We start from the raw sequence: 20,944 nt of genomic DNA, 5'->3' as shown, positions 1-20,944 counted from the left end.
AATTATAGGGGGGTTAAATAACTTGCTGAGAGTTTACACAGTAGCTAGTGTGTGGTAGAGTCAGGATGTGGATCCAGGGAGCCATTAAGATTTACTGTCCCTTACTGTCAAAAAAAGGATTTACTGTCCTTTACATTACCCAACGCAGTCATTCAATACTCAGTTCAGATGTCCCTTTTCCAGGTTCTTGACCTCCCAATCTTCTATAAATTCCTTTCCTTTCAGCGTTTTGGATTTGCACTATATAATATTCGTTGGTTTCTTTAGCTCCTTCTTTAGTCATAGGCTCTATAAAGACAAGGATCATTTTTTAAGTGTTTTTGTATCCTAATATCTAATGTTTAATAGGCACATAATATTGTTAAATAAAGAAATCAAACTTCTGAGTGACTCCCTTATTATAAGGAATAGGCATGAAAATGTTTTGACAGTTCTGATAAAGTGCTTATAAAATTGAATATAATGGAACTCATTAGGGATAATCCAAAAATTGTAGGAGTCAACTGTTACTCACTTTTAAATTGAGTGGTGTGTATAATTTTAAACCTGGATTCACATAATGGTATAGTGTGCAGAAGTGCAAATTCTATGAGATCCTGAGCTCTCTCTGTATTTTGTACTATGACCCACTTTCTCTGACTTAATAAGACTTTGGATAAAAGGAGTGGGTCAAAAGCCAGATGTTTTCCTTTTATGTTACCTAGAGATTTTGGAAGATTTTAGAAAGCTTTTAACATAAATTTCTACATTTTCCTATTAATCTTTTTAAAAATACATGTGATAGTTATTTATGGTATGTAATCTATAGCTAAGATCAACACATGCATTACTAGTACTAAAGATTCAACAGGTTTGGAGTATTAGAAAACATTTGACATATGAATGGATGGAAGATAGTAGCTGTATCAAGCATATATTTGATAACATGAGAAAGGAATAAAAATAAAATGGGACATAGTGAATATACAAAGACTTACTGGCAGAAGGAAGGAGTGCGCAGGGGAGATATCTTATCGGGACAAAGAATATACATTTTTTTCAGCATCCTTTGTAAACTAATTTCGAGTAGTATCCTAAGCAGTGTTTTCTCTAAATGTGGTCTCAAACCACCTGCATCAGATTTACCTAGAAAGTCTATTAAAGATGTATATTCTTGAGTCTCACCTCAGAGTTCCTGATTCAGGAGGCCTGGATTAAAACCCAGGAATCTGCATTATTAATGAAATACCATAAAAATTATGCATACAAAAGTTTTCGAAACACTCATATAAGTATTCTTTATTCATTCTCTCACCAGTATAATTCGAGTGTCTACTATATACTAGGTAGTGTTCTGGATGCTGGGATACATCAGAGAACAAAGCAGAAAAAAATGTATGACTTTGTGAATCTTTTATTTCTAGTGGGAAGGGGACAGACAGTAAATTAAATAAGTTATGCAGAATGTTAAAAGATGGTAAGTACTATGGAAAAGTAAATAGAACAGGACAGGGGGACTACTAGGGGTCAGGGTGAAATTGCAGTTTGAAATGGTGTAGTCAGTGTAGATTTCATGGAGAATGTGGCATTTGAGCAGCTTCTAGTAGGGTGGTCAAAGATTTAGATGGTTATTGCTGTAATCTAGGTGAGAAGTGATTGCAATTTGGAACTGGTTGGTAGAAGATATGATGAGAACTGGTCAGAATATGGATCTATTTCGAATATAAAGTATGTGGATGTTCTGAAAGATTTAATATGAAGTGTGAGAGAAAGATGAGTCACAGGTGATTCCACGATTTCTCATCCAAGAAACTGGTAGGATGTAGTTGTCATTTTATTGAAATGGAGAAGATTGTGGGCAGGAGAGATTTTGGTGAGAATAAGAGTTAAATTTTGGACATGTTCAGTCTGAGATGTCTATTAGACATCTGTTTCCAAGTGGGGTATTGGTTAGGCAAATGGATAAATGAGGCAGAGGAGATTACACTGGAGATTTGCGAGTCATCAGCATATAGATAGTATTTAAAGTATTTAAAACCATTAGACTGGAGACCAAGTGAAATAACCAAACTAGTATAAATGGAAATGACAAGAGGTCCGGCGACTGGACAGTAGCAGTGGACAACAGCAAAGGAGGCCAGAAAGAGTGAGTGGCCAGTGAGGTAGGAGAGAATTCAGGATAGTAGTTATCACTGCAGCCACGTAGAGAAAGAATACCAAGGAGGAAAGGATCAGCACTGTGAAATGCTCGCCACAAGTTAATTACAACAAAGACTTGGAACTGACCACTGGATTTAGTAAGGTGGAGATAGGAGTACCTCAGCAAGAGCAGTTTTGCTGAAGTGTTGAGGAAGAAATTGTGATTGAAGCGTGGAAGGAGAAGTGTGGAGACAAAAGTCCTGACAGCTCTTTTGAGTTTTACTATAAAAGGAACAAGTAATGGACATAGCTAGAGAAGTAAGTGGGGTCGAGAAGAGACATAACACATTGTTTGTAAGCTATTGGGAGGATCTAGTAGAGAAAGAAAACTGTATTCAGGAGAAAGGAGGAAAAATTGTTAGAGGAGTGGGTCTTTGCAAGGAGCACAGATCCTTCATGCATTACAAGAGAAGGCAGTCTGTGGGAGGAGGAGATGGAGGAAGCAGGCAAATGTGATGCTTACAGCTTGCAGAATTTCTCTTTTAATTGCTTCAGGGTTTCTTTTTCAGTGAAATTAGGAAGCAGTGTCATCAGCTGAGAGAGAATGGGGGTGGCGGTTGGACATTTAAGGAAAGAGAAGATATGAGATAGATGGGAGAGTGAATGGACTGGAGAGAAAGTAGAATTGTTTGGCATCATTCAGAGGCATTTGAGATTGGAGAGTATGAATTAATGTGAGAACAGTCGTCGTGGGCGATTGGTTTTCTCTGGCTCCTGGAGCTTTGCACAGGCCTCCTGAGGATGCGTGCTCCTGTCTCAGTGCGATCTGTATGCCGGCGTTTCCCTTGTCCTAGAAGCCTCTTCTCCTGTAAGCCACTTACTTCCTCACTGCTTTCAAGCCTTGGCTCACACGTCATCTTCGTCATATCTATCCTGATCACTGTATTTAAAATCTAAAGTTTCCTGCCCAACACTCCCCAACCTCCCTTATGCAATTCTATTTTATTTTCCAACACTCATCACTTTCTAACATCCTACATAATTTATTGCATTTCTTATTTCATGCTATTACTCCTCCGCTCCCCTACTAGATCTTTAAGCATCATGAGGGCTATATTTTTTGTCTGTTTCATTCATTTCTGTATTTCAGGTATCTAAAAAAGTGCCTGGCATAAACATTCAATTAAATATTTATTGAATGAATTAACTAATTCTTTGGTCTGCTGGTCATGAAGTTCAACAGACTCCATTCTGATGCAAATTATTTAATGTCTGTCTGTTGGTATTTCCTGGAAGGTACTATTGTCCCATTAATGTTGTTTTAAGTTATTAATTCTAATAATAAATTACACTGAATGGGCTTTTTATACTCAAACACTCAAAGTGTTTTCCTGTTCACTGTACCATGGAAGTCTGATTTACTATACTTACAGCCAAGTGATTACCTAATCTTTGAAATGTTATAAAAACAATTTATTCCTATTCTTTCACATACTTAATTCTCTTGGTTTACCTCTAAACTGACCTACCTTATTCCCACTTGTTGTAGCAGTTTCTGTTTATATATGGCTACTAATGGAATGCCTTTAACAGAATTTAGCAGGTGTCTATAAATAACTGTTGATTTAATTTATTGTAACACTTGAGTGGAGTTTTCATTAACCTGTCAAGGTTTACCGAGCATTTATAAGAAGAAATATTTAAATTAGACTACATATTTTTTTTATCCCAAAGCATTATATAGAAAGGAAATTTGAAAGATCCATAAGAAATTAATGTGTTTTGTAAGTAATTTTTTACTGTATTTAAATCTTTTCTTTAAATTGCTAAAGATTTCTGATTCATTAAAAAATATATTCAAGACTTTAATTTTATTAAATTAGCCATCTTATCTTTGTGCCCAAGAAGGGTTTCTAATAGGAGGTAAAGTTTTGAGATGTGGTGGTTTTTCCTCCAGACTGAAGAAGGAATTTGGGGTGTAGGTTTGTTTGTTGCGTCGCTCCGGTGTCTCCGCTGCTTTGCTTCAGTAACAGGATTGTCACGTTAGCACGAAAACAGCACTCCATCTTCCCTCTTCCCCAGCTTGGTAAAGAATTGCACCACTGACCCTCTCTCCCCAGAACAATCTTTTTTATGAACTTTTTAAAAAAATCAAATATTTCTTTAAAATGATATAGGAATCTTAAAGTTTAATTATTGTCATCCTCAGAGTTTGGATGGATTGATTGCAATTAAATGTTTATATAACATATGTCTAGACCACTAAAGGCATTTAGAATGCTAATTAATAGCATAACTTACTTTGGATTTTATTTTGCATTTTAATAGCGTAACTTATTTTGCAGAAATGCGGTGACTGGTGAAGAATTAAAGAATTGTGAAAAGCATACAGTTTCTCTCTTAGTGGAAAGATACATTCCTACCAGTACTGGCCATATATTCAAGTTTTATCCATGAATCTGATCAGAATATATTCTTTATATTTTGTGTAAAGAAGCTTGCCATCAAGTCTATTCTTTATATTTTATTGCAGTTTTTAAAACATTCATTTTATATTTAATTGTATTTTAAAAATTGAGGTGGTGAATGTTTATTTTGATGTAGCAGTATTGTTTACTAAAGGGCATTTAAAACAATAGATAATTCCTTTGAATTGACTCATTTTCTGATTAAGATGGTTAGAAGTTGAAAGTGCTTTGAAAAACCTTAATGATATCAATGTCAAAAAGAGTAGCAGGGAGCGCTTTTGTTGCTTCGAAACATTTATCTTGTAACCTGTTGTCACACAACTTTAAGATCATGTCATAAGGATTAACAAAATCCAGTTCTTAAAATTATTGATGACTTAGAGGAATAATATTATTGATCTTGAGAATTATATATATTCTTATTTAAATCAATTTTATTTGTAATTTATAGTAAAATTATGGAATCCATACTGTGGAATTACGTCTATGAATTTCTTTGAGATTTCCAATTATGTTATTTATGTTTTTGATGTGATTAGCATGTCAGGTTTTTAATTTTCACTTCTGGAATAAAAAGCAAAATATTAAGGTTTATGTAAAAAGTATCAGCTTAAAGCATACTTTTAAATTTCTTTAAAAATCTGCTTGCAACCTAATATTGTGTTATGTCTTTAGCTCTTTCATTGTTAACAGTTATTCGTCATTATTTGTCATTACTTGCAATACCAAACTAATTTTTCCAAAACCTGTATCTTCCAATTACCTAAAGATACACGTTTACTAAATGATATATGGGTAGCTATTAATCAAGCAACAGTTTACAGCACATTGTTATATCATAGCTTTTCCAACAGATAATATTTTTGAGTTCAAAATTATTTCTGTGCAACAGTAGCTAAAAATGTTCTTATCTTTTTCACTTGCTATGAAGTGCTCCTGAGTTATTAGAGTGGTGTGGCCATGAACCACCTCCACTGGGGAAAAAACTGTTATTGAATCAAAAATAGAAAAAGGAGCTTAGGGAACTCGTACCTTCAGCCTTCCTCTCCATTAATACCACATTTCAGTTTATTCTTGGGTGTCTGTATTTGTGTGTATATATAATATGTGCATGTGTGTACAGAAAATCAATCTTTCAGTTTAAGAACAAACATTTTCATTAAGTATGTATGTTGATAAGTGTCTGATGGTCACTGACATGATTGTTTGCAGAATCAGTGATAACACGTGGCATTTTACCAAGTGATTAATTTCTCTTGGCTCAAATCACTGGTTTAGTAACATGAAGTAGTTACTCATGCTCAAAAACGCATAATCAGTAAATAGTTTTGGAATTTATCTCTTTTTAGACTTGAACTGTTCCACCCAAACTAAAATGGATGGATTATTTCCAGTAAACACAAAAATGAAAACCTTTTAAAAAGTCTTGTAGTCTTAATCTTTTAAAGCAAATTAAGTCCTTTAAAAGGATGTCTTAGTTCGTTCCATTTGTCAGTAATGTATTACTTTAAATTTATCATTTTGCTTCACCTTATTTTTTTTTGAAAATGATACTTAGTCCGTCAAATTAGATCACTTTAGTTTGATTTATAATGCTGTGTTGAAAATGTGTGCAAGTCAAATTTTACAATCATTTTAAACTGCTTTATTTTCAAATTAACCACTTACTATATGTAGCAAAAACACTAACATTATAGGTTACCACCTTTTATCTCAGATAGAATAAATGAGTAATTCCATGTATTATAATTATTTAACTTTAAAACCGTGTGAAGTATATGACCTTTAGCATTGTTTCAGTATACTTCAATCTTTCACCAAACATTTATTCATTTCAAACTATATGGTAGGCATTTTGCCACGTGTCGAAGATGCATACATGAGAAAGACACTCATGCTTCACTCACGAAGCTCAGAAATTGATAGAGATGGAAAAGATGGTAGTAGTAGGAAAAGTGGACTTTATTACTTAACATTTATTCCGTGCCTCCAATATGGGTGGTTCATATTATTTTAACTAACTCTCACAAAACGCCATAAGGTATTTATTTTTCCCATTTTACAGAAGGGGAAACAGTCTCAGAAATGGCAAGTTGGCCAAGATCGTAAAGCTGATAAGTGGCAGAGTTGTGATGCAGGCCTTTCATACTCCAAACTCCACGTTCATTTTCATTTATACTGTCAGAAACTTCTTGCATGCTAAGCACAATGAGAATATAAAAATGGGTAATCTATGGTCTCTGCCTTCAAAGAGTTCTGATTTTTATGAGAGCAATTCATATTGTAAAAGCAAGCCACGACTGTATCCTTTTAGGCTATGTCTGTTTAAACCCATCTTACCACTTTTCTGGTCAAAACCATTCTGTGGTAATAAACAGGTAGGTAAACCACATTTGCAAGAGGAATCTGTTGGCTCATTTGCCATTCTTTCTTAATTTTGGTCTGCAAGAGATTTCTATCTCAATTATTTAGAACCGATGTAACTTACTGCTATTAATTATCTTAAGTTGCCGCCTGAGGAATACTGAATTGCGCTATACAACTCCTCTCTATTAGTTTTGTCCATTGACCATTTAAATAGAAAACTAGGGCAAGGTGTGAGAATTTTTGAAAAGTCAAGCTACTGCATTTTAATTCAGCTAAATTTTACATTTCTAGCGTGAAAACATTGTGGCTAGGATTAAGTAATTCCAGGATGAAAATGAACATTTTGTGTTAGTCCTCAAATCTTCAAATCTACCATTCAGACATCATTTAAATCTTTCTTATATTATCCTCTACCTCTTATGCAAGGGAACCTTAAAGACACTTCACCTTCATTATGAATGGAGAAACCTCAAAACATTTATAAGATTTTTCATGATCCAAGAGATACAAATTTCAGATGCCACAGATCAGCAAAATAAAAAATAACCAAGTGCCAGCAATACATATGTATGCAAAATATGTCATTGGTTTACACCTGGAGTTGGTCAGCAAAATAATCACCTAGGGATATTTTTTAAAATGTGGTTTCAGTATCCTCAAGATTCTGATATGCTGTTAATGTAGGAAGAGGGTGGGACAGATGATGGAATTCTACATTTGGGTATCTACGCCTGGGTATCTACATTTTGAAAAGGATCTCTGGGTACTTCTGATAGTGTCTGTTTCCCACTCCAGTCTCTTCTTTGAGAATGCTGAAAAAAATTGTTTAAAACGACCTTATGCAAGTCAAATCAGTATATGTTTACCTGAACTATATTTGAATTGATAATCGTAGTTCTGATCAATCAATACATATGCCAGGAATTATGAAAGTTGTATGTATTTTATTGAGAAGTGATTAGAATTATCTGGTGCTCTGTTATGCTTTAGGACATAAAAGTTTAGATGAGGAGTGTTTTATTTTACTGGGTGAAGTTAATGTTAATCTCAAAAAGAGTAATGTCTAACATTTCTTGGACGCTTACTGTGTCAGAGAGTGTGCTCAGCACATTACCTAGGTTAGTTTAATTTGTTTGCAGCAGTGCTATGAGTCAGATACTGAGAAAACTGAGGCCTGGTGAGGGAGGACACAGCCTTGTGGGCAAAAGGCTGGGCATGACAGCAGTGCCTTGTGCAAACCCCTCTGCAGAGGTTGTGCACTGAGCACCTGTCCAGATCATCCTGTGATCTTGACTACTGCTCTTTCTGTTTCTTGTTAATGAAGTTTAGAGTCTGTGCTGAGCACCTGCTGTTTCAGTTGTTTGAGAATTTTCCTGTCACGTATATGTGTGTGTATCCATATATATGTGCATAATTTATATTTATGTGATTGTCTGCTGTTAGTATTTTTGATGTAAGTAAAATTTTGACCTTATGAAGTAAATGAAAGTTAACGTATTTGACACTTTTTAATTTCAGTTTATCGATGGTCGACTGGCAAAACTAAATGCAGGAAGGGGTTTCTCTGATGTATTTGAAGAGGAGATCACTTCAGGTGGCTTTTGTGGAGGTAAAGACTAGTTCCAGTGTGATTGTCCATTTTCTGAATAGCAATTATCTTGATTTTTGCACTTATGTATAATGTAATCTACTTCATAAACAACTATTTTCTCCTAAACATATAATATCTTAGATACAGTTTTTCATCTTATAAGAGCTATAGTCTTAACTTATTTTGCCAGATATGTGTTATTCAGAGCATTAAGGTGGTCTCATGAATTGGTATTTGTTTTCTTGGATAATCTCTTAATATTACTGGAAATAAGAAATACAGTTAGTTTATATCTTCCTGCCTTTCCCACTGCCTTGTTTTCTCTGCTAGAAAACTACTAGTGATGTCCAGTACTGAGTTAGAATTAAAGAACTGAGGTTATAGTTGAACATAGTAGATTGTAATATAATCCAGAAAAGAAAGGTTTGAATACCACAACTGCGTCTACATTTTTAAGTAAGTGTATTATTATTGAAGGCTTTACTTTTTTTTGCTTTGCAGACCACTGTACAATTAGGAAAAAATTTTTCAGTTTACCATCCCATGTGCTTACACGTGTCATTGTGGAAAGCCTTCACTTAAAGCAATGGAAGGAGTCATATTATTTTTGTGTGTGAAACATCAGTTAGACGATATCCCATCTTTATTTAATACAGTTAACTTTAATATAATTAAATATTACATTGTTTGACATGTACGTATCCAGTGTTATAATTATCTGTGCAATTAATGACTAATGAACTGAGACTTTGTAAGTGATTACTCTAGTGTATAGTCCTGACTCTGCAGAGAATTTTGCTTGAGACCTTGAAATGCCCTATTCATTCCTCCAGCCAGTATTTGCTGCGTTTCCTATGTACTAGGCACTGATCTGGACTTGGGGTGAACTAAACAAACAAAAACCCCTGGGATGTTCATCTTCACCTGGTATAATAGTAACTTTTTCCTCTTATCTATAGGTTTAATTTGGAAAGAAAAATCTGTGTGAATAAATAGTTGCTAGAATTGAGAAATAAAACACGGAAAGACAAATAGTAATAAGCATTCATTTACAGATTTCCCCAAATTTAATTTTATTCTTAAATGAGATTTATTTTTGCACCATAAAAATATAAAAGCCGTTGAAACGATTTGTTCATTGAAAGAGGTACAAATGAGCTAAGCACTTGTGGGCCTTCATCTGATGTAAGCACAGCATTTCATTGGAAGCACTCAGCTTTGGGAAAAACTTCGTTTACTTGACTCAGCAAGTAAGCTGAATGTGGATTCATTCAGCTCCTTGCTTTCCTCAGCTTATGGGTAAAAATTTAGCTTCAATGGAACTTTTGTTAAAATATGGCTTTTTTACTTTTCAACTTAAACAAGCAAAATATTGTCAGCTCATGGACAAATTGCTTGAGGCATCTAGTCAGTATTTACATAACTGCTGTCTCATTATCTTTATAACCTGTGGGGCTAGTATCTTATATGGAATTGAAGATGACACCTTGTGACAGTAATGGGGTAGAAGTATGATCCTTTTGTAGAGGTAAATTCTGTAGTCTTAACCGTTAGTCCAGATATCTCTGCAGTAGAGGGGTGGTGGCTTTTCTGCTTGGGAGGAGGGTCACTAAAATTTTTCACTAACTCTGATTGGGAGAATATTGATCACCAGTTAGCATCTGACTTAGAGACTCTGCATTTTCAGTACAACTTAATGCCAACCACTTTGTTGTTTTTTCTTAAAGTGGAAAAGGTTTTGAACTCTTATCTTAATTTGGGGGAGCCAGTACTGATCCAAAAAGAAAGCATAGTTCAACAAGTATTAATTTCAATAGGTACCTCAAGAAAGATCATTCCTGGCTGTCAAGTATTATTCTGTAATTGTTATGTTTTAGGTTATTATCTTAGAGATACATAGAGATTATTCTTAGAAGAAAATAAAGCAGAATTCATTAGGATTTGAAATAAAAAGATAAGTAATCTAATAAAAATTGGTAATGTTCTTACCAATAAAAAATATATATATATATACTATTTTTGGAACCATATAAAAATATATGGTGGTTATATTTTTATAAAATATAGAGGTCAGCTCCAAACATTTGTCATCTAAACTACGTTTGTGAGAAAGAATATGTCTGTGTCATGAGGTTGAACTATTGTTCAAAGAAGTAAACTGTTATAACTGTTGTTTCTCTCATAGTAATAACTACGATAATTGTTCATACTTATTGAATATGAATATGTGGCAGAAGCTCCTGTAAGTGCTCGGTAGATATTATCTCATTTAATCCTCACAGCATCCTATGAGGTACTTTGATTATCCTTACTTTTATGAGGGCATTCATCTCAGTAGTTTGCTCAAGGTCACACAGCTAGTAGTGCCAGAGTCTGAACTCAACATGTGTCTGCCTGGCTTCAAAGCTCTTGCTTTAATAACTATAATATATTGCTTTGATAAGAGATCTTCTTAATTAGAAGACGTTCAGTAAACAAGAGCAGTACTCAAGCCTTCTCTACTCTGATTGGATAAAAGCAAGATTCCTGTCTCTTTTGAAGACTTTACATGTAAAACCCTCAGAAAGATCACTATTGGAGAAATAACATTCACTGATGCTGAAGAAAAAATTATGTTCGTGTAAGCAAAAATAATTAGGAATTTCAGAGAAGCATCCAATTTCTCTCCTTTCTGTGTCATTGCAGTGGCAGTTTATATTATAAACTATTTTTGTTACTAATATGCATGCATAAATATGCTATAATGCATGCATTATGAAATGAATATGAATATGGTGGAGCTTTGTAATTATCGTGGCTCTGATTAAAAGTGTACAGTGCAGGACAGTCATATATAGAACACGTAGATTCGTAGTGAATCTAGAACTATGGTCAGAGACTGAATGCGTGCAGATTGTCAAAACAGTTTTCTGTCCTGGGAGTCCCCGTGGTCAGCACTGTTAAGGAAATCTATGTTACTCCTGATTCATTTCATGAGACTATTCAACCTTAACGTAAGAGGAAAGTGATGAGAATATCAGGAAATTTGTAAAGGGAAGATCTAACCATAGAGGTGAAAAGGTAATGAAAGAGAACATGAGTAGAACAAAGCATGCAGTTAGATAAACACAAATATTGATGTGTGGAAAAGCAGCTAAGGACTACTGAGTAGTTAAGAACATGTTTTTTTAACCCACATTTTCTTTTTCCGTTTAAATAAAACTAATTCTTAAATCCACATCCAATTATTTAAACTTTAAAAAGGAGACACATTCTCAGATTGATTTTTATACAAAAGTGTGTGGTTACCCTCCACTGATAGCATTCATTTCTTCAGTAGTTTCCTGATATAATCTGAGTAGTCTTATATTTATTTAATTCTATTTCTTTTTCTACTGACTAAGGTACCAAAGGAATTTGAAGGGTGGTAGGTAATCATCAGTTTTAGTGGCAGTTTTCTGGCCACACTGAACAATTTAGACCAATTTACATTTTTTGGTAAGTAACTGCAAATTACTGGAATTTAAGCAAATACATTTGAAGAGAAAGTCTTTGCACAAGTGAAAAACAAAGATATTTTGTCCTTGAGTGTGAGAAAATCACTTGTTTGATTAACAAGAACAACGTTAAGAATTTCCTTAATAATGCTTATTATTATTTCCATAATCCAGTTACTTTAAAAGAAGGACTCTGAGGGATCTTTTTGGCATTCGGATTCATTTTTAAGAAGAAAAACAGCCTTTGAAAAAAAAACATTATCAAAGAATAATGTGCTTGTCTCATAAACTTTGTGGAAGTAGGAGCCTTCAATCTTAAAAGCACTAAAATTTAGAGACAATTAACCTTTAAAAATTTTTTTAACAGGAATCTACCTAATTTGTACCACATGTTTCCCTATCATCTTGAGCAGTTTGTTTAGGGACTTCCTATGCCACAGAATTCCAGATTATTATTGGTGATTCTATCAACTGTTTCTTCTCAAGGTATTAGCTTTGAGCAGCTCCTTTTCTTTCTAATGTAATTACTTTGAGGTGATAGAGGAAATCTCCATGTAACTTGTGTCATCATATTTTATTTAGCAGTCTTAAGAGGTGGCATTTCAGAGTTGAAGGACTAATAATGAACCAAGCATTAAAACACCTAGATTTTACTCTTTCTCAGTTGCTATATTTGTGAACTTGGGCAAGTAATATATCACCTCACAACCTCAGTTTTCTCATTTGGCAAGTTACTGATAATAACAGCTAATATTTACGGTGTGTCTAGATGTGCTGGGTACCAGATACAAGATATAGCAGCCAGGTTAAGGCCTAGTACCGCATCATATAGTACACAGGATAGAGTGCGCCTGAACTCGCGGGTCCCACTTCCTTCTCACTGAACTGCACTGCCTGTGACACCACCTGCTTTGCCTGTTTTAGAGGAAAAGAATACAACTCCAATAATATAATGTACGTAGAAACAGTTTATCACCTGTAAAGAGCTGAAGAGGAGCTGTTTTTATTCCTCACAACTCTGAGTAAGACACTGACCTTTCTGTGACTGCTCCGGTTTTATGATAGCTGTTTTCTTTGTGGTTCAGAGGTTTAAAAATAATTGTTTTCTGGAATGACAGGTGTTCCAGAATGCTAAATAGTTGTCATATACAAGTTGGTGTTTCTCTTTCTGCTTTCTTAAGTTCATTTTGGGAAAAGAATGAAAGTAAAACACTTTTCCAGGATACTGTGAATAATAACTGTCTTAAATATGTGATTTCCACCCAAATTTTTTTAATAGAAAAGTAAAAAGTACATGAACAATTTGGATAAAGACAATCTGTTTATTTTTTTGTTAATAAAATCTCCTTGAGAAATAAATTGATAGAATAACTTGGTTTTTTCACTATTTTACAAGGGAAATATAACTGAAAAAATTTGTCAGGCCAAATACCCCCTGAAACTCATGTCTTTTTACACAGTGCAAATTATTTTTACATAGGCTCTTTTAGGTAGATGCATTTTGCTATAATCATTTCACAAGATTAGAAAAAATATTTTCTCCGTATTTCTTCTTCCAAACAAGGAGCAATGCAGTGCTGAGAGATGTTTTTCAAAATGAGGGTTGTTTCTTGACATCTTAGGGAAAGACTTTAAGTACAGGAGTGGAGCCAGAGCCAGACACTTTTTGCCTGATGTTGATTAAGGATGCAAAGGTAACAGCTGGAAAGAAATTCTTGGGCTAGGATCCTTCTGCCTCTGTTTTGTAACAGCACGGTGGTGCATTTGTTAAAAAGCCACAACCACACACGAGAGGAGAACACCATCGGTTTCAGGGATTCCTTGTACTCGATAGTCTCTGAGTAGCTGTTGGGGCTTTGTTTTTTATTGTGGGAGTATTTAAGCATTTAAACAACGAAGAAGGTAGATGAAATCTAACTAAAGTCAGTTGATATAAAACGTTCGTTGTGTGGCTTTTTTTTTGCCTTCTCACATCATCTTACTGACTAAATTATTTATCGTATTTGGAGCCAAATATATGGTTACTAGTTTTATTAGAACTGGTTTTGTCAGCATTTGAGCTTTCTAATAATCATGATGTTTGGTAGCCTAAAAGCTACATTCGCTTCATATTTCCCTGGGTAATATCTTCCAAATTTGGATTTACAACTAGAGAATATTTTCAGAACGATAACTGCAATTTAATTGCATTAAAATAAAATTTGCTAGGTTCTTTGCATTTCTGAATTCCCTTCTAGTTTTTTTTCTTTCCCTGTACACTTGAAATATTGTTTTAAAGTGAATGTAATTGTGTAAAAGAGCCAAACTTTTACAGAACAACATAGACATAAATACTGAAAAATCAGTTTAAAAGACACAGGAATTTTGGATTTCAAAAGAGAAGTTATATTTTCCCTTCCGAAGATAATTATAAAATGAAAGAACATAGAATACTTTAACATATGAGCTTCACATGTGAGTAAAGAAAAATGTCTATTCTAATTACTGTTTTCCTAGGAATTAAAGTAGTTTAGTAATTCTTAAGATGTAATTATTTCTTTCACAACATTACAGATAAATAAAATTTGCTTACTAAAATCTTGGAAATAATAGTTCTTGATGAATTTTGGTTTATAGATTTATTTTTGATCAAATATTTCTGACATCTTATTTTTATATATTCTAGGAAACCCGAGGTCATATCAACAATGGGTGCATACAGTCAAGGTGATAATAAGCCTTCAAAGTTTCCTTTTTTTTTTCTTTCACTCTAATATGTGGAGAACTCTTTGGTTCAAGTATGCTATTTGTACTTATGCTGTTTATTGTCAATATTTAAAATACATATTTTCTTACATTTTAAATGTTTATTTTATGCATATAGTTTGTTGATATTCATAAAGAAAATTGTAAAAGGGAAAGCTTTTATTCAGAGATAAATATGGCTTGTTTTGAAAAGCAAGATTTTGCTGTCACCTTATATTATTTTCCAGAACAAGGAGTTAGGTGGAGTGGTAGGGTTTGATGGCAGTTTTATCACTTCTGGTAATGTGCTTTTGTTAATGTGATTTTTTTTAAGTATAAAACTCTTCCACAGATGCAGATTTTATCGCCCAGCATTAAAAGAGTTGATAAACAGTTGATTGTTATTCCATTTTTATTAAGCTTTAAATATATACCTATTACTGGTCATGTTGCCCAAGTCTGCCTAAACTGCAAAGATGAAAGCATTTTTAAATGATGTATTACACCAACTAGAAGAGTAGAATGTTTACATTTTGTGTGAAACTACTATAGTATATAAAAGCTTGAAAACACTAAACATAAAATAATTTTTGTATGATGTTGTTTAGCTTGTGAGGAAAGCTCTGTTTCTATACTTTTAATAATGCTTTGTTTTCGGGACAATCTGGCCAAAAATTTTTGGAAATATGTTTTTTCTGGGTTTTTTTTTTGCAGAAAGGAGGTGCATTGTTCAACACAGCAGTGACGAAAGCAACTCCTGCTGTACGGACAGCATATAAATTTGTAAGTTTTCTTTTGATATTTAAAAATTCTATTAATAAAATTTTATGTATTCCTAGGAGATAGACATGGAAATATAGAATATTTTCTATTTTTCTTTTAAATAAGCTTTCTAAAAAATTTAGAGTTAATATTGACCAAAGCAAATTCAGTTATTAAAACTGTATCATTGTATAGAGAGGATATTTCCTTTATGTAATCTAAAAATGGTTCTTCATTTTATTTCAAAGCTATTAGCACAGTACACTCAGATTGAAACAGTCCATGATGAAGTACTATTTTTAGAGATTTGATTATTTCAACATATTTTAAATTCTCATGGTGTACTTGAGGCTCAAAGAGAAAAAAATAGAAAAATATGGCAAGTTCTCTTCCCTCAAAGATACTTTGACTCTCCATGATTAAAATTCTTCAGTGATTCTCCGTGGCTGATAGTAAAATAATAACAATACCAATAGCAACAACAATAAATAAATAATAAAAATCTCCTTAACATGATAACTGAGACCCTTCAAGTCCTGACTCCTCTTGTGTCCTGATTCATTTCTCCCATCCCCTGAGCCTCCCTGTCTCTGAAGGTACTGAGTGTTCCTCATTTCATGAGTTCAAGATGTTCTCTTCTGCCTCTCTATTCTACACAAGCCATTTCTGCTACTTGGAACATCCATTTCTTGGCCTTTATCTATCTAGTAAACACCAACCCATCCTGTAAGACTTATTTGAGACATTAGTTCCCCTGAAAAATTTTCCCAATCCCATGCAAAAAGAGTTAATATCCCTTCTTCTGTGTTCCTGTAGGACCTGGAGACATGCCTGTTTCAGCCCTTATTCTGTCTGTGTACATCTATATCTCTAATATTAAGACTAGTAGCTTCTTGAGGGAGGAGCTAGTGGGTTGGTATTCAATAAGATTTTTTTTTAGTTCAGTAGGTCATATATATTCTATATTTCTAAAAATATTCAGGGCAGTAGTTTTGATTTTATAAGAATTTATCTTCAGATGCTTTCTCAGAAATGAATTGATGGGATTGAATTAATAATAGAATAATGTATTTTAATAAGTTTAGAACTTAACATTCTTTTTTTGACTTACAGTTTTCATATGTATGGAGCCACCATTTCTGTTTAAAAAATCATATTTTTCAAGATTAGATTTTATAGCAGGGAAGCTCATCTACAGAGTGGATTCAAAAATACAGTGCCAAAATTCTGAACTATTTGGAGCCTTCTTATAAAGTAAAAGTAAGGAGAGGTAATCATTTTGCCTTGGAAACATCAGCCTCTGCCTTTTATTTGGTTGTTCCATGGCTTTGCTATGAACCTCTCTGAGTAGATCACTATCTCACTATAATACTGGTGGTTTAATTTATATACAGCTTTTGAAGAGATTTTAATTTTTCACAATGAAATACGACATAGCAGTCATGTGAAAAATCAAACTAACATTGAGCCTTATTCCTCACGTTTAAAATTCTAGAAAAGGTTTCACAGTCAGGTGCCCTTCATTTTGTTCCTTGAGCAAATACTTGAAGTTTTCCTTCAGGCTTAGAGAAGTTTTTTTGTATTATTTTGCTAAGTGTGTGTTTTTCTCCTTAATTTCACTCATATCTTCTATAGAAGCACAGAAATAAAGCAAACATGTTCAAAACCTATTTGTATTTTAAATTTTTATCCTTCAAATCTGTATTTTATTTTGAATCCTTCTTTGTGGAACAGTATAATGTTCCCAAATGAAAAATTCTACTCTTTGGAAGATTATTCCCTAAATTAATTTCAGGCAAATTGAGGTCTTCAAAACATACTTAGTCACTTTTATCATTTATCTTGTGATCGTGTCATACATGAATCAAGAGGTTTGGGGCAAGTAAATAAGTCAATTTGTGACCTTCATAGTTGTCCAGAACTCCTCTTTCCAGATTGCTCATATTCTGAAATGTGAACTCTGAAATTCCTCCTTTGACCACAAATTGCTGTGAACAAAACTCCTAATTTTTCTTGCGTGGTATAACAGAATTTGTTTACCTTGTTTTACTATAGGTAGTAAATTTTTTAACACTGGGAACCATGTGTTTAACTGTTTCATTCATTCAACAAATTATTTGAGTACTCTCATGAACTAGCCTTGAGTGGTTGTTGGATTAGAGTAGTGAGCACGGCAGGTGCTATGCCTAAGAGAGATGCTGGCTCTACTTTTATATTTGTGTCACTGTCCCTTTGCTTGGTGCTTTGAACATGCTACAGAAGTAGTGTGTATTTGTTGAGGAAATAATGATTTTGTCCTATATTGAGAACATTTTTTCTATGCTTTCTATGCTATTGTTTTTCTGTGCTTATTATAGGGGCTATAAAGAAAACTAGAGTCAACATACATACTCTTATAAATCTAAAAACAACAGCAAAGTGAATACATACATGATTTGGCTAACAGATTTTCTAAGTCAAATTTCTTGTTAGGAGTTTGCGTTCTAAATTATTAGCCAAAGCCAAAAGCAAATAATTGCTTTGCTGTAGAGAATGCTTGTTTGTTGGTAAATTTCAGCTTGGTAAATTGAAAAGGACAGAGAGAACCTGCAACCCATCTTCCAGACACTCTGAAAGAGGTCAGTGGAGGAAGTAGAGCAGTGGACATTTAAATGAATCAGCACGTGAATTTCAGAACCTTGACTGACACTAGAGTCAACTCTATACACCAAGGAGCATCTGAAAAGATGAGTGTGAATCAGGTGGATTTTGAAAGAAAGAGGATATCTAGGTAAACTAGAATATAGTCCAAGTATGAGTAAAGATGGGTACAAATTCTTGGAGATGGGAACAGGAAGTATTTTTTTGTAATTACGCATTTTTACTTAATAGGAATGTAGGGATTAATATAGGACACTTTAGATAGAATCAGTGGCTTTATCACTAGAATTATGAAAGTAAAAATGCTTTATTGATTCTAAAGAACCATGGAAATATAGTTTTAGTGTTATTTGTCTTTTTAGTTATATTTTACTGGGTCTAATATATTTTGGTTTTGCCTCATTTACAATAAGGAAATAATTGTTTAGTTCAGTTCAAAACATTTCTTGGGCGGTTACTACATGCCAAATACTCTGCTGGGCACTGTAGATATTAACGGGAAATAAATAAGATCCTTCCTCTCAGTGAACGTGGGAAGACGTGTTTACTCTTCCTAGAAGTGACTTGGGAAAGCAGGCTGGTTTGATAGAGGGAGCAGGGACTTTTGGAGATGGAAAGTCTTAAGTCCACATGACCTTAGTTGCCATGTCTGTAGAATGAGACTCATAATGCTGTTTCTCTCTTGAGGCTTAGATTCAGCAGATGTATTTTAAAAACCTTAGATCCTCTGTCTCCTTTGAGATGGGAAGAAGTTGGACTTAGGAATTAAATGACCAGGATTTGAATCTAGGCTATGAGGACTTACACTCTCTGAGTCACTTCCCTTATGTGTAAAATGTAATAACAATAGTACTAATTTTGTGGAGTCCTTGTGATGATTAAATGAGATAATGCATGCTAGGTACCCAGCACCCAGTCACGTACTGAGGAAACACAAAGTAAATGTGAATTTCTTTTCTCTTCATTCCGCTCTGGTCACTGTGAGTGGGAATTTCCAATGGAACAGAGGCTAAGGCTGTTCTGAAAGCCCCCAGTTGCTTTTAGTTAAATTATACCCCACACAACCTGAGAGGACAACCTGAGAGGCTCAAGTGCTGGAGCCAGATTCCCTATGGAACATGAGCATGGCCCTTAAATTGTTACATGACTTCTAACTTTTGTGAGAAAAACTATATATGAAATAGTCATAACGTTAAGATAGCTCTGCTAATAACAACTTGTGTCTGCCTGTAAAAGCACTTTTTATAGTTTTGTGAAGTTGCCTGATTTTCTTAAAGTCCAAACATTTGCCCAAATAACCTCCTGCTGTGATGTGCTTTCTCTTTTTCTGCCCTAGTTAGTTTCAAATTAAGACTGGGGATTAGTAGTCTGCTTGACTCTTTTGTATTTCTTATAGTTTAGGTGGCAAAATAGGCTGAAAATCAGTCTTTGCATGATATTGTATGCACATATAGACTAATCATGTTTTCACAAACTAATTTAGGTCTAATAATAAGTGGTATGGTATCCCTGAAAATAGTTTTAGATTATAGTTTTTTTTCTAAATAATTTGAGAACAATTTTTGTTAAATGAGATTTCATGTTCTTATTCTTTTAAGTGGTAATAAAACCAGACAGACACTTGTGTTGTCATTTTCTAGGCAAAAAACCACGCAAAGCAGGGAATAAAAGAAGTGAAGAGTAAGCTCAAACACAAGGTGCGTCATCATTTTCTTATTCTACCTTGATTCTTGTGTTAGCGTGAAGCCTATACTTTACAAATCACAGGAGATTTATGTTTTTAATGACTTTTGAAATATGCTTAGCCCTTTGTTCATGAATGTATTTTTCATAAGAGGCCCTCTGGCAACTACCTGCCATTCTATATGCATCCACTGAATAATCTCTTTATTGTTTGCATATTTTATCACAGAACTGCGGAGATCTTCAAAGATTCTTTAACAGGATGTATGTTTTCATAAAGTTGATTGCTTTGATATCACAATTGAAATTCTTGCTTCAAGCTGAGAAAGTTTTTAAAAAGTTGATCTTTGGTGCCGAATTAAACCAGGAATACCATCGTTTGGTTTTATAGGATCTTTCCAATAGTAGCTACTTTAAGTTGAAGTATGTTCTTAATTTACAAAAGATTGCATTTGATGATGTGTATTTGGATTTCTGAATATTGCATACATATGAATATCTATGTGTATGTATATGTGTCTATTTGATTTGATTACATATCCCATCTTCACAGATTTTATTAGTTGTTAGGTCTTGAGTTTCTACCTTTGGAGAAAAAATACTATTTAAAAACTTCCATTGTAGTGATGGAGAGTAAATGATCTTCATATAAATTTTATTCAAATTATTCAAAATAGTCACATTATTTTGGAAATTATTAATTCACAATATAGAAAAATGTACTTTCTTACTAAATAGGTTCTTTAGACTTATACCTGAAGTGTTATTTTGTTATTTGCATCTGTGTCAGACACGTTGTCTATTAATCAAATAACTTTAGTAATACAAGGAACATTTAAAATAGTTACTTGTATATTTCTTCCTGTGTAGGAAAATGAGGAAGATTATGGGAGCTGTTCTGGTTCTGTACAGTATACACCAGTTTACACATTACACAATGAAAAGGGAGGAAACCTAGAAAAGCGTAAGCTTTCCAAGGTAAGGTTATTTACCCTCGTGTCTCCAAATTCTCAAGTTATGTGATTCCAATTAATTCTTTAGGAACAATTTTGCACCCATTAATTTTGTATCATATGATAAGAAAACCTGCAGTTATGGTCAGGGAGATGAGTAGG

The 20,944-nt window shown here is 33.8% G+C and overlaps 1 protein-coding gene across 11 annotated transcripts in view; it reads left to right on the top strand.

Annotated features, from left to right (window-relative positions):
* Positions 1-20,944, top strand: part of DENND1B (DENN domain containing 1B) — a 244,053-nt gene that overhangs the window by 192,810 nt on the left and 30,299 nt on the right. For 10 of the 11 annotated variants that reach the window (XM_008538111.2, XM_008538110.2, XM_070602421.1 and 7 more), the window contains 5 exons: positions 8,472-8,562; positions 14,686-14,726; positions 15,459-15,527; positions 19,787-19,843; positions 20,700-20,807. In XM_008538111.2, the coding sequence (XP_008536333.1) occupies positions 8,472-8,562; positions 14,686-14,726; positions 15,459-15,527; positions 19,787-19,843; positions 20,700-20,807 (366 nt within the window). Of the gene's footprint in view, positions 1-8,471; positions 8,574-14,685; positions 14,727-15,458; positions 15,528-19,786; positions 19,844-20,699; positions 20,808-20,944 lie in introns of those variants that run through there. The other variant, XM_070602427.1, reaches the window with a different exon arrangement.

The sequence above is a fragment of the Equus przewalskii genome, chromosome 31, assembly GCF_037783145.1.
Source record: "Equus przewalskii isolate Varuska chromosome 31, EquPr2, whole genome shotgun sequence".
In the NCBI taxonomy this organism is placed as follows: Eukaryota; Metazoa; Chordata; class Mammalia; order Perissodactyla; family Equidae; genus Equus; species Equus przewalskii.
This window is presented reverse-complemented; position numbering and strand designations above follow the sequence as displayed.